The sequence below is a fragment of the Apaloderma vittatum genome, unplaced genomic scaffold, assembly GCF_000703405.1.
Source record: "Apaloderma vittatum isolate BGI_N311 unplaced genomic scaffold, ASM70340v1 scaffold32648, whole genome shotgun sequence".
Taxonomy (NCBI): Eukaryota; Metazoa; Chordata; class Aves; order Trogoniformes; family Trogonidae; genus Apaloderma; species Apaloderma vittatum.
Genome location: NW_009729742.1, coordinates 34,949 through 49,610, shown reverse-complemented (window position 1 = coordinate 49,610; position 14,662 = coordinate 34,949). Strand labels below are relative to the sequence as shown.

General features: G+C 35.7%; 1 protein-coding gene across 1 annotated transcript in view; it reads left to right on the top strand.

Annotated features, from left to right (window-relative positions):
- Positions 1-2,656: 2,656 nt before the first annotated feature.
- The window catches only part of LOC104277799 (DNA excision repair protein ERCC-6-like 2), a gene marked incomplete at its 5' end in the record, with an annotated part of 29,866 nt that continues 17,860 nt past the window's right edge, over positions 2,657-14,662 (top strand). Inside the window, 6 exons of the mRNA XM_009874551.1 lie at positions 2,657-2,728; positions 3,903-4,048; positions 8,373-8,468; positions 9,885-9,984; positions 13,164-13,316; positions 14,391-14,471. Of these exons, the coding sequence (XP_009872853.1) occupies positions 2,657-2,728; positions 3,903-4,048; positions 8,373-8,468; positions 9,885-9,984; positions 13,164-13,316; positions 14,391-14,471 (648 nt within the window). The remainder of the gene's footprint in view (positions 2,729-3,902; positions 4,049-8,372; positions 8,469-9,884; positions 9,985-13,163; positions 13,317-14,390; positions 14,472-14,662) is intronic.

The following is a 14,662-nucleotide window of genomic DNA, read 5'->3' as shown; positions in this document are numbered from 1 at the left end:
GTTTTGCAGGGTCAAAAAGGTTAACCTATCTGCTTAAAATATGTTCTGTTCTCTCACCCAGCAGAGATAAAATGTAGGGAGAGAGAGCGCTTTGTACTATATAACGTGCCTACTGCCACCAGTAAAGCTATAATTGTTTGAATCTAAGTGTGAGAGAGTGACAAATTGGTGCTTCTGCCTTGCCTGGTGATGTGGCTCCAGTCATCTCTGTGTGGTTTGCAAGCTGTAGCATTTGCAACATGCCACCCCAGGTTTTATTTTCCAAGTACAAGATTATAACAAAAGCCTGGAAAAAACATTCCCTATAATCCAAATGTAAACATATAACTGTTGATGGTATACCTATGACTCTAATACATCTTTGTTACAGTAGGAAGTGGGTAACACAAAAAGATGTTACCTAAGCTTCAGCATTTGTGTGGAATTGTCCCCTCATTTTCAATGACGCTGCAGAATATGTTTTTCAGAAGACTGTTTACACTTTCTATTGCAAGCTGAATTTCATGCCTAGATTTCTAACTTGAAGCAGTTGAATATGTGAGAATTGAAACGAGTGTGCTGTCTTGTTTGAAAAACACCATTTTTCCATCATGAAGTAAGACAGTAGAGTGGGGACCTGTGAAGTGTATGGACAAGCAATTACGTTTGAAACACAAAAAAATGCACGTTCTCCACACAAAAGTATCTCGTACCGCTTGGAAAAGTGGTTAGATGAATGAGAGTAGTTTTAGAAGCCTGCAGTAATTCTCATTATTGCCTTTGTCCAATTATTTCTACAGTTCTGTTAAAATTCTAGCTCAGAGAGACTATACACTTTCTAAGTGAAAAAGACTATTAAATGTCTGGACACTTGAAATAGCTTTTTTAAAAAATCCAACCAAGCAAGCAAAAAAAACCCCAAACACCTACATGTACAATGTTTTCAGACATCTCTTTTTGGAGTTCTGGAATACTGATCTTAATATAAATCTCTTAGAAATAACTGTGTTGGCTTTATTTATTTGTTTATTTATTTCTTTAATTATACATGGTATATTATCATTATTTCAAGTGAGAAAATGGAAGTATGTTGAAGCACCTTGCAAATAGTAGCATCTTCTGCTATTTAGCATAACTGTGACCCAGGCAGGCATGGTTTCGAAGGCTTAAAAGCACTGTAGGCTAACTTGAACATCTGTATACAAACAAGGTGAGAGGTAAAATTTCATCCCAGTCAAGTAACTCACGTTGTGTAGTAGTGGGGAAATATGCATTTAAAACCATGTGGACTCTTACAAAGCACATGCTACATTTTCGAGAGCGTGCTCAACTACCTCTTTTTCAGACTAACGCTTTTCAGGATAATACTCTGATGCACAAGCATAGAATTTATTTCTCCTTCATGCTAAAGCATTATTTCTTCCCTGTTTGTCAGAGCTGTTCTTTGCTCCAGAATACCTAAAATCCCAGTGGGCATGACATTGATCCATTTTATTTAAACAAACAGTGGATTTGTTTGTGTGCTCTCCTATAGGAAATTCATTATTTGACCTATACTTTAATAATAACAATAATAAAGCAGAAGGAATTTAGCTACTGTAAAAGCATGTCACTTTTTCTTAATGTGGCTAAATAAAATGCAAATGTAAGTCATTTAGCTCTTGTTAAATTATCTGATGTGGAATTTTTCCCAGTAAAATAAATCCTGGTTTATATGTTCTTGTGCAATGAAACCTCGCAAAAAAATCTTATTTATACCTTGTTTTCAGTTGTAGTTGGCTGGCTAACATATACAAAAGGGCTTGTAAGTGATGTATAATTAGTATTTTATATTCTATATATTATCCAGAACTGTAAAAATAATACAAACTTTAATTGTTATTTGATTGTCAAAGATCTGTTAGTCTTTTAGTGAAACCAGTATTGATTAAAGTTTATATGTATTTATCACTGAATAAATATAATTTTTAAAATATTTATTGCCTAGTTTGATAAAACTATAGACATGGTTCGTCTTTCCCCTTTGTGTATTGCTTCTGTGCGGTACGCTGGAGCTGCTGTTGCCAGATGTGGACATGGTTCTTTTGAAAATAACAATATTGCTGTTATACACAAGGCTCTGGATTATTTGCTTCCCCACCAGAAGAACATTGTGTGTGGGCGGATTATTGGCATTTTAAGGTCTGTGCAGAGTCTGGGAAGCAGGATCCTACTGTAAACAGAGCAACAGACAAGAGTGAGAGCGGAGAGGGGCGTACGTCTTGCTGATTATTTTAAGAAGACAAGTTCCAAGAAGTTCTGAACTCAGATGTAGTACAGGAAACTTAAACAGACATTCATGTTTTCAGGGAATTGTGTACATTTATTAAACACAAGAATCCACAGGCTGAGCTAGCACATGAGATATAGAACATTTTGTTGCATTCTCTGCACTGGCACAAATAGTGTCTGAATTTACTTGTTTGTGGTAGAATTGCCTTTTTGCAGATCACTGAAAAATGAATAGGTTCAGCGTTTCCATTACCTTTGGCACATTTATTATGTTAGTGGTGTTTTCTGTTATGCCTCTGTTTGGCCTTGCAAACTGTTAATTAACAGTGTAAAAACACAAGTAAGTGTGTATAAGATGACCTGTAGATAAAATCTCTTCATTTGTATTTCATGATTCATTTTACAGGTCCTTCAGCAGCTTTTAAATCACTTTCAAAAAAACAAGGATAAAGTTCTTCTTTTCTCCTTTTCCACAAAGGTGAGCTCCATATGATTTTTATCAATTAACTACAGCAATGAGTTCTGAAGTGTAAAGGACTGAGGTGACAGCTATCAACCGCATTTTTGTTGTTTCTGTAGTATGGGAAATAATGGTGAGGGCAGTGTGCTGTACTCCAAAAGCATATTGGAACCTTATGTTATTTCATGAAAAAAAATTTTGATGGCAAAACAAATATAACACTGCCTTCCTTACAACTTCTAAAAAATGTTACATCAGGTGTAGATAGCTCATACTGAGTTCAGCTGGTATGTCTTCAGAGCAGTGTCACAGAAAAAGTACGAGTGATAATGTCATGTAATGTCTGTGTTAGCACTGAAAGTAGTTAAATTTCCTTTGCATTAATGGCTTTTGACCATCAGCAGTGATGAAACTTCAGCCATAAGACTTACTACACCAGTAAGCTTGAACTTAAAATTTTGATTGTTTAATTGGAGCAAGAGTTGTATGCACATTTTGCTTTTAATGGACTTGATCCTTGATTTTCTTGTTGGGGAATAATGTGTTTCCTGCAATGGTGCGATCTAGAATATGGTTTTCTTTACTTAAATACTTGTAATGATAGCACTATTTAAAAAAAAAAAAATTGAATAACAGTTAAGAGTCTTAAATCTCTAATAATTTTGTGGCTTTAAGGAGTACTGCAAGCTTAATACTTAGATGCAGTAGTAAAATGCTTGTGTGTCTTAGGCTGTGCTTTGTGGTGTTCAAGACCAGACTGACTCCTGGTTACTGCAGTCTCTTTCATTCCATCCCTCTGAACTCTCTGCATACTGGTGTGTTTCTCTGTGATGGCTCTGGTGCTTATTTACTGTATTTCAAGTCATTGTAACTTGCTAAGACAGTAGGAAACTGTTCAAGTTGCCTGCCAGCTCATTGGATTGAACTGATTCGGCATCACTTGGAGGTGGAACAGGCAGCCAGGGCTAGCGGATTAAGTGGCACCCCAGCAGACCAAGATAAGAACCTTGAGTGCTGTAGAATCACAGCTAGAGTCAAGGATGATAGAAAAATGGTGAAAATTTACTCTCATTTTCAGTGCTTGGTCTACTGAAAATATGTTTGAGAAACATGGCCTCTGTGATTGTGTTTAATTAAAAAGATACAGCAAGCACTTCTTTTTATTTTTTTTTAATTTTATTTTTCCACCCAGTTGCTAGATGTTCTGGAACAATACTGTATGGCATCTGGGCTAGATTACCGAAGACTTGATGGAAATACAAAATCAGAAGATAGAATCAGAATTGTAAGAGAGTTCAACAGTGTTCAAGAAATTAACATATGTCTTGTATCTACAATGTAAGCAAATTTGTCTGTTTTCATTCTGCCTTTCTGAGTGTTGTGTAAACAGGTTACTGTGCATTTTGCTTGATGACCTTATGAGGGATTATTTTTGTTTTGGAAAGCGACTCAAGTCTGTTAGTAAACATATACTCACTGCTGTGCTCTGAAGCTTCTTAAAATATTTTGAGACTTCCTCCTTTCCTCCCACCTCTGCTTTATGAGGATTTCTAGGATCTGAAGCAAGTGGGTCTTCTGAATCTTAGTTTTAGATTTCCATTTGCTGTAGGAGTGAGAAAAGTTTTTAAACATTATTATTAAAATATTATTATGTCATTGTACTTAAAAAGTTTTTGTTTTAATGTAGATAGACTCAATATCTTGTGCTGTACTAGTAGAACTAGCAAATGAGTGTACATGTGAAATGCTATATTGCAAAATTCTCTCTTGGTGTTACTGTAATTTATTAACTGCAATCCTTGGTTTTAAAATCCAATCAATCCTTGTGTTTTTAAAATTTTTTTTACTTAAGCTATATGTTCAACTAGAAGTAATGAAGCTATCATGACTAGTTTATTTTTGGTTTGGCTTTTTCCATTTAGCCAGAAGGTTACTTTCATCTTGGATGAAGTTTGTCAGCAGGCAAGGGCACAAAGGGAACAAAGAAAGACTAATCTTCTTGCCCAGAGGAGGACTGTGAAACTCGATGAAACATGCAAATGTGCTGTTCTTGGCTGTACAGTCACTTCAGTTCTTTCCTAACAGTGTGTATGTTGGCGTTTGATAAACTCTGTTTAATTAGAAGTAAGACATAATATTTAAGACTATTGCAAGTGCATGTCAGAACTCTCTTCAGATACTTCCTGGTGCATGTGGGCAGCAGGGCTGTGAAGAGACTCGTGGTGTTGGTCACACACATTTGTTTGTAATTTTCATCAGCTGTGGAATCTGTCCGTAAGGCTGTCGGGAATCCCTAGTCCTTGCCTCTGTAGACAGCAGGAAATTACTGCATCCGTAACATTAGGAAAGACTGTAGTTTGTACTTCTGTAAGTCTAGTTTAGTTGCGTAAACATAACCTTTTCAACTCCATTAATTTACATGGAAAAAATAAGAAGGTTAAGTAGACAGAGAAGGGCTTTCTTCTCTCTGCTAGAAAAACTTGTGAGTACAGGGACTGGTGAGCTTACCATGCCTGCTGGTGGTGCTTGAGACAAGAGTCTATGGTTCTGTTTTTTCTGGTGTTTCTTGTCTTAGTGAGTAAATGGAAGGATCAAGCAGTGATAGAATTGCAGTCCATGTAACCAGTGTTAACTAATCAAAACAGAAGGTGCAATACTTTGTGTGGTTTATTATACGTTAACAAGAAGTGATCTTTTTGCTTGCTTGACATACAGTAATGGAATCAGCTTTAATTTTGTAATCCTTTGGAAATCAGAAGGTTCTACTCTACAAGAGATTCATCTTCCCTTCAGGCATTAGTCAGTTGACAGAATTGGGTCATACTATTTTGTCTGTACTTTCATGCAAAGTTTTTGGCTGACTGTTTTGTGTAGTCAACTTGTGTGTGTTCTGAAAGTCTCATTACTTGAAGAGCCAAATGTTGATTTTTGCTGAAAATACTTGCACAGTCTTTTGGCTGCAGCAATGCGTTCTGCAAAGGATGAATTCCCTACATAGTGATCTTGAGTCAGTCATTATATTCCACTGACATAGTTAACATACAGCTTTAAACAGGAAGCTCCAGCCCATAAATTAGCAAGTTACAGTGCAGACAGCAGTGCTGACTTCACTGTTAAATCTACAGTGTTCCTGTTCTATGTTCCTTTTTTTTTTATATACTGGCAAAGTGCTATTTTTGTCTGGAATTGCCTATGTATAGCTTGTTAACATTAGGATATCCTGATTTTAATTGTTTGGTAGCTTTTTGAGAAATGAGGCCTTAAACAATTTGTTTTAAAAAAAGAACTTAAGAAGTCTATCTGTATAGCTTGACCTCAAATCCTGCAGTTAGTGGTAGTATCAAACATAGTCCATAATGCTTTTATTGATAGCTATGACTAATATAGCTATATGAGTAAATATATTTTATGGCTATTGAGAGAAAATATGATTTGTTTCTTCAGAGCTTGTAAATTCCATCAAAACATTCGGTATAATTCACAGATTTCAGCCTTGAGTTTTGTGGAAAAATAGGTTTATATCTGTTGGAACTTTAAGGTTTATGAAGTGAAATCTTTTTCAGAATATTTCAGTTGTGCAGGTCTTGCTAGGAAAATGTATGATTTTGTGGAAGAAGAGAAGGGAGATTTTTGGGCATGATTAGAAGGACTGGAGTTGCTGAGAGAATGTCAGAGCTTGCAACTCACTTGCTGCTTAGCCCGTGGAAGGGGAAACACATATGTACAATACTGAAATCGGTGCCCAGTTCCATTGTAGCGTTCTGGAACAACGAAGAGCAGCAAGTATTTCCACCTTTCTGCTTCTGGGTTTCCTATACTAACTAACAGCTAGTTAAAATGATAGTAAAATATTCTTTACAATGCACAAGGTAACTACTGCATTCTGTACATCAAGGATATAGGAACCATTCTTTTTCTGTTTTGGAATATCTGAAATTTATTTGGTATATATAAATATATGGAAAGGTAAAATCTTTATAAAACTAAGTGTCTGTCTTTGTTCATTTTTAGTCAGTATTTTACTTGCACTAAGGCTTGCACTGAGGTTTAGTTCGTATTTGAGTTCCAAATACTGCAATTTTTAATGAGAAAGCATGTGAAAAGTGTCTTATGTTTCAGTCTGACTGCAGTGTGGATTTGGTAAGATGAGAGACTGAATTCTTTCCTCACTAAAATGAAATACACAAAATCTCCCAAATCAAACACAAAGAAAAACACAAAGGTTTTTATTCAGCTTTTCAAACTTTAAGAACACTCATCCTCTGGAAACCTCCATTAATATTAGCAGGTTCCCACATCTTCTCCCTTTCCAGATTTTGTTCACCCAAAACCACACCTGAAAGAAAGAGGACACAACTGTATTTACACTGACAAGGATTCCGTGAAGAGCAAAAAGTGGTGGGGCTCCATAAGCTTGGTTCCATCTCCCTTCATTCTAATATCTGGAAGCTTCACCTTTCACTCTGCTTTGAACAAGCGGAATATAAAGTAATCTCTTAAAAACCAAGCGCTTGGGGAATTAAATGAAACTGACTCTTTCAATTTTGTTGTACCTCAGCCAGGGATGGTAAATTTTAATTTAAATTTTAAATTAGTGCTGCCTATGTCAATGTGAAGAATTGTTTTAATAGTTAAATTAATAGTCATGTTTAGCATGTGTTTGTGTAAGAACTTGTCTCTCTGTAGGACTGTTGGTTGAGCAAGCTGAAAGGAATTTTCAGTATTTGCTTGTTTTGCAGCTGGATGAGAAGTACTATTTTTCCTCACTTTTGTTCCTATTAAATAATTCAGCTATGGACATGCCAAACTCTCATGTAATTGAGCAGTTTTGTTGGATTCAGAGGGCATTAGTTACCTACCATGGGTTTGGCATATGCTCACATTCTTCACTGGCTTGCAGGCTTTACCTGAAAGCACAGTACAGCTGTTGATTGTTTTGGTACCCTTCTGACCCTAACCCCCAGAGCAGATGATTTTTGTACAATGACTTTTTTCCTTGTAATGACTGGTTTGAGTCTTGGTCATATGCAGCTGTGTGGTCAACTATTTTTAACAGTTGACTTAAATACTGGACAGCTATACTTGTGACAATTGTTAATTCTTATAGGTGTTACTTACCCTAGACTGTGACTATTTTAGTGGAAGCTATGTAGTGTTATTGTCAAAACTAAATACTGGGATTAGAAGAAGTAAAATTTTAATTTTACTTTTTATTTATGCTATACTTTATCTGCTTCTGTTAACTGGCATAAAAGTGGTTATGAATTTCTATGTAATTATTGGGGGAGTTGGCTTGTATAGGACTCAGTGAGTACGACGTAGCAATGAGGACTTGTGCTATAATAAGTTCGTAGTGGTTGGTTACGACTCAGCTAGTCATGCAGTTTGTAATCTTCTTGCTACTTAGGTGACAAGACTGCATTTTACAGCAGTGGTTGTTTGAGTATTTGGTGATTGTTAACACAGCTGGAAAACAAAGCTTCAGCCCCTTATTTTCAGTATCCCTGTTATGCTCTTCATTGTTTTATATTTGGGGGAAGGTATGCCGAGATGGATCTAATACAGTGGAAAAAATAATTAATTGTTCTGTTGGGGGTTTTCTTCTTGTTGTTGTTGTTTTTTAATTATTAAATAGTTCTGTTTTTCATTTTTATGTTTTTAGGGCTGGTGGACTGGGTCTTAATTTCGTTGGTGCCAATGTTGTCATCCTGTTTGATCCTACCTGGAACCCAGCAAATGATCTTCAAGCTATTGACAGGTATACTCTCAGATCACAGAACTTGATCCATGTTGTACTGTTCTTTTGCTTTGATTCTGTAATCTGATAGTTCGAGTAAAATTTTCCTTGGGGGAAGAAGTTTTTTACACAGTCTGGCTTGTCCGCAAGACAGTAAGAAATGTCCAGCTAAAATATTTTTAACTTTGTTCTTGTTTTTAACCATGACTGTTGCTGCTGAGTTTCCATTTTATTTTTATGGCACTGATATGGTGGGCTCGTTTAAGAAAAAAAAAGGTAAAAACTGCCAGTATTGCTGCAACTTTTTGGGGCCTCTAGGATGTGTGAGTGCATATATGTAGCTGGCACTTTTCCTGTGTTTTTCAGGACAGAGTACATAGTAGTTGACCCTAGTTCAAGTGGTATTTTGAGTTCTAGAATCCTTAAAGAAAAACATGAATGTTCTTTTTTGCTTCACCTTTGTGTAGATTAGTGTCCCTTAAGCACTCACTTCCGTCTCTGGTATTAGGCCATTGGTATATTTCCAGGAATCTGGATTTTTCTTTCAAGGCATTTTGGCCATAGTGTGTTTCCCTAGAACTTCAGGACAGACCTTTAAATAGCTGAAGTAAAATTGGAAGCCTTCAAAATTAAGTAGATTTATATGATTTCATGAGCGGAAACAAACTTGTTTCTGTTGACCCATCCAGTTATGTAATTCCATTTTAAGGGTCTTTGTGCCTTCCAAGAGGTGTTCATGTGGATTTTTTCTAGAGAAATGTGTGTCAGAAATGTGTATTATTGAAAGTGACTATCTTCAGAGAATCTTTCTAAGAAGCTGTTTCTATAAATTAGTTCAGTCTCTCTTGAATTTTTGGAATATAACCTATTACAAGTCTCAGAATTTACTATTTGGATAGAACACTGCCTTTTCATTATCTGTTTTTATGATGTTGTAACTTCCAAAGTGCTTTATGAAGTTAAGAAAGAACAGACTGCCTCAAGTAATCTATGATCTAACTCCTGTATAATACAAATAGGAGAATATCTTGTGCAAGAGCCGATGGCGGCAGAGAGGGGGGAAAAAAAACCAAAACAAAACTGGGAAGGCATAGTGGAAGATGTGCTTTCAAGAAAGATGAGAGACAGGCAGTATTATACAAATGGAGGAGAAAGCTTTTTCAACTGGATTTGTCTGAGAAGAAATGTAGAGAACTAAGGGCAAAGGAAAACAGAATGAAATACTGAAGAAAATTTTGAAAAGTAAAAAAACAAACAAAAACCCCAAATAAACAACCAACCCCCCCAAAGCAAAACAAAACAAATAGCCAACTTATAAATGATTTAGAGTACTCCTGTTTTATTGAAATGCGTTTAGTTAGTTTTTCATGTCGCTATCCTGAGAGCTCTTTTGTATTTGTGTTGATTTATTTTTTTGCTATGTGACTGTTCTTGCAGAGCGTATAGGATTGGCCAATACAAAGCTGTTAAAGTGTTTAGGTTGATATCCTTGGGAACTGTGGAGGAGATGATGTACTTGCGACAAGTTTATAAACAGGTAAAATTCACAAACTTTAAATTCAGACTTCCTTTTTATCAGTCGCAGTGACTGAAAGGTAAGTTAGCCTATAGAAAAATTGTAGTTTACCTTGGTTTTATGGTATATGCTGTTTCCTTAGTTTACTAAGCAGAGATACATAACTGCAATTTTCAAAGAACGAAACATAATTATATGTGCATTAAAGTTTTTCCGTAACTTTTGACAGCTTAATTATGCAGTACTCTTTAATAAGTTTATACGCAGAACTGTGTTACTTGAAGATTTGTGAACTATATCTGTGAGACTTGTAGCCTCACGGTCTGTAGTCAGACTGCAGCAGTCTGATTCAGGCAGCTTTTTCTTCTGAAAGGTTGGAGAAAGGACAGAAGTCTTGCTGGTGTTATAGAAGAAATGCAAGAAGGCTTTGCTGTTCACCTTCCTGTGAAAACTTGCTTATAAAAGGAGGGGAAAACAGCTTGTAGTTGCCACTGTTATGAATATAAGTTGTTTGCTGGAATCCTCAGCCTGAAACACTTGCTCAAAGTTTTTTTTGTTATCATTGATAAGTTTAAACACCTAAGATTAGAAAAAAACGAACTGTGCAATTTGAGGAACACATAATCTAATAATTGTATCCAGATGAGATCGGAATTAAAAAATAAGCAAACTTGAACATAAGCAAGAGCAGGCTGCAGAAAAGCTAGATGAAATATAGAAATGTTTTTCTCAGCAGAAGTTGCAAGTTAAGAAATAAGATGATTGAATTTAAGATACTGACATTATAGACATAAAATTGGAGGAAGGAAGGAAATCCGTGAGATACAGTTGTTCTGCAGAATGCATTACATAGAAAAGACAAAGTAAGTCCCTTTAGTGGGCAAATGATATTATATATTAAAGAAAGCTTTATGATATTTGATGGATTAGACTAATAAATTTGAATTTTTGGCCATAAATAGGAAAAGTTTGTACGAGCCTTTGGTTACAAGCACCCTCTTGTAGGTGGTTTATTTACAAGGAGGAGGGTAGGGGCTGAATGAGTGGGAAATGCAGTAGCATGCAGATTGTCATTATCCTCTTAAGATTTAAGTAAGTGACAAGGTTCATGGAGCAAATAGTCAGAAAACCCATAGCTGGAAGATCAGATCTTGAGCTGCTCCCGGAACATGTATGGCCTTCTTTAAAATGTTACTTCCAAAAAAGCCTAGCAGTGACACTATCTCACATAATTTCAGTATTTTGTGGAAGCCAAAAAGCCATTAGAGTTCTGTTTAATTTTGATGAAATTATCTAAATAAAAAAGAGGAAACTTCTTTAAGAAGGAATTAAAATTAGTAGGTGATGGGACAAAGTGCTCACAGGTAAGTGAGCAATTTTCAGAGACTATCAAAAGCTCCGAATGAAAAAGATGTTACATTAATAGTTGAAGTTGTGTACTAATGACACAAGTCAAAAATAAAACACAGTCTAAAAACTGTTTTTGAGAGGCTTGAAAATATAGAAGCTAATGATTTAGTTGTCTAACACATTGGGAACAGGAATTGCACTGCTTCATGGGCGCCTTGCAGAAAAAAATACGTAATTTATTCTTTGTAGCCATGTAGCTAGAAAAGCTTAGAGAGCATCCTATTCCAAAGTTTTTCTTGTGTGAAGTACTTTGGAAGATTCATTTCAACACCAAGTATTGGGAGGAGAGGTCTCAGAAAGACTGACAAAGCAAGCAATAACATTAAAACCAACCATATTCACTCCAGTCCTGAAGGAGGGAAGTCATGCGTAGAGGTCGTTGGAGCTGGTGATCTTGTAGATAAAGGAGACCTGCATATTGTCTGTTTTGATTTCAAAAGACATGTATAAAACTTCTTGAAAGGCTCATTTGCTGGGTGGGGGGTTTTTGGTTGGTTTTTTTCAATTTGATTTGTGTTTTTCAAGTCAACTAAAAAACAGTCAACAGAGTAATTGTAGATTTTGGATATATTTTTTTTTTTTGGAGTCTATAGTTGGATGGCATTCCCTGCTATTGACACTTGAGCACAGTTAGGAAATTTTCAGTAAGTTGTGAAGGAAATACATTTTTTGGCTGTTTAAAAATCAGAAACCATGAATGCATGTGGACATGTGGCTTGGTGAACTGTACCAATGTACTCTCTGAGCTAATTATCTACCATCTTTTTCATGAAATGAATTTATGTGAAAATGCTTTATCAAGTTTCTTGTGTATTTTTACTGAGGGATCTACTGGATTTTAATGTTGCTGGTTTTCTTTTTAATTAGTATTGCTTAGTTCTCTTGGTCATGTGTGGTTGAAGAATCTGATGTAAATAAAATTGAAATCTAGCATAACAGAAACCCAAATAAGTTACATATGTATCCTAAAGTGTACTTTTGTAAATATTGTGCATAATCCAAGGAAGTGTGCTTAGCTACAGTTAAATTAGAATTTGACTGTTACTGGCCTGCATAATTCAAGAGATGTGCTGTTCAGGAAAATGCCTGTTCAGTGCTAGAACTAGACGGGAGTAGAACTGAAGAACCACCAACTGCTTAGAGACCGTTACAAAAATATTACAGGTCTGGTATCCATAAAACTATGGTTTTGACGTTCCTCTACTTACAGTCAAAGAAATGAAGTATTTAAGTCGTGGAAATGCAGCTAAACCTCCCTGACTTAGAAAATTTTTTTAATTCTGCCTGACAAAGTATTTACTTGTCATTCCTTTTCACCTGTAAGATTTAAGTCGATTCAGTCTGCTTAGCAAGCATGCCTAATAATTAAAATATTCAGAGATCAGTAGGAGTAATCTTGTGGCTTTTTTAATCCTTCGCAAGTAAGCATACAATGTAAAGTATGAAAAACTATGACAAAATAGTAAGAATTTAATATTGAGGAAAAATAAGCAGTCAAGATGCAGTGGAGTGTCAGTAGTGTGTATAGCAAGTGTCTGATACTAAGCAAAATGAAGTAGAAGACGTGAATTTTTGGTTTTGGTTTTGGTTTTTTTATTCATTTAGGCCAGGCAGTTCATATTATATACCACAATCTTTTATACCAACATCTGCTAGGAAAATGAAAATATTCTCCCTCAGGAACTTCTCCCTGCTCTAACTAAAGCTGTGTATATAATGTGGATGCCAGGAAATTCTGACATGTTGCTGGAGCAAACACTTCTGAAATTGCTTGTGTTGTTCTGTTTTAGCAACTTCACTGTGCAGTGGTTGGAAGTGAAAATGCCAAGCGGTATTTCGAGGCAGTGCAAGGATCAAAGGACCATCAAGGAGAGCTTTTTGGGATCCATAACCTCTTCAAACTGAGGACTCATGGCTCTTGTCTTACCAAAGACATCCTGGAGGTGTGAAGTCCTACACTTAATTTTGGATATTAGTTTTACATTTTTCCTTTTCTCATGAGATATTTTGTGATAATTTTGAATGGAAACACTTTATAAAACAGAATGGTGAAACTTAAACAGCACCTGTCTATGCAGTATCTTCAGTGAAAATAGACATATTAATTTCTCACTCTGATGTAGACAAATTTCCTTAAATCAAACCAGAAAAATTGAAAAAGTTTGAATTACTGTTTTCAAAAGTTTGCTAATGTATTTCTTTTCCTAATAAAAATGCTCACACTTATTTTTGTGATACATTCTCATACTGTCAGCTTTGTGCATACGATACCTTTTATTCATCAATAGCTCAGAGTGACCTTTTAAGCCAGAATTCTGACTGCAAAACTTTTTTTGTGATCACAGTAACTTTTTTATAGTACATTTTACGATGTCAAAAGCTGTTTAATAACATATATATGCTGTATTTCAGAATGCTACAGGGTGGAAGTAAATAACTGAGGCTTCATATTTTAAGATTATTTTCTTGGTTACTCTAAAAAGGCTGTTGGGCCAACTCCATAGCATATAGTGCAAATTAATTTTAAGTATATGTAGTATTATACTTTTTTCTATCCTGCATGTTGCTGCAGCTAACTTGCATCTTGAAATTTACCACAGCTTTATTCTAGGTTTCTTGCCATCCTTCCCTTTATTTTGTTATTTTGCCTATACTAGGCGATGGCTGTGATTCTGTGTGATTCTGTGCTGTGGTACAGCATTATAAAGATAGCATTAACCTCAAAACTTCTTTAAATTAATACAGGGCATGTAATATGAACATTGTAGCAAATAATTTCCTTTGGAAAATAGTTTAAATTTACCAAAACAGTGTAGGCTACTTTGCGTGCAGGTTATGCTTTAGATCAAAGAACAGTTAAGTGTATCGCCAAAATGTCACAGACTTTCCTGATTGTACTTCTGGTGCTTACACGACCGAAAGAAACTTTTTTTTTTTTTTTCCCCTGGGCTTTCCTTTGTTAACTTGTTAACTCAAACAAGTACAGTTTTTATAGTGTATGTTGTTCATTGATTTAGAGGGAAGGGCGAGTAGAAGCAGGAGTCATGACAGCAACCACATGGCTAAAGGAAGAGACTCCTCCGTGCAGCTCAGAAAAGGTAAGGTGTCTGTGGACTGCAAACCAGAGCGTGCCAGTCCCTCTAGTTCCTAGTACTGCAGTGGCAAATGAAGACAGTGTGTTGTTAGGCTGATAATATTTTTTACCCTAGATTGTACTTGTGGATTTTATTGTCTGCTTGCTTTTGGATTTACATATTGTAAAACATCAGATAATGTCATGCTGCCTGTT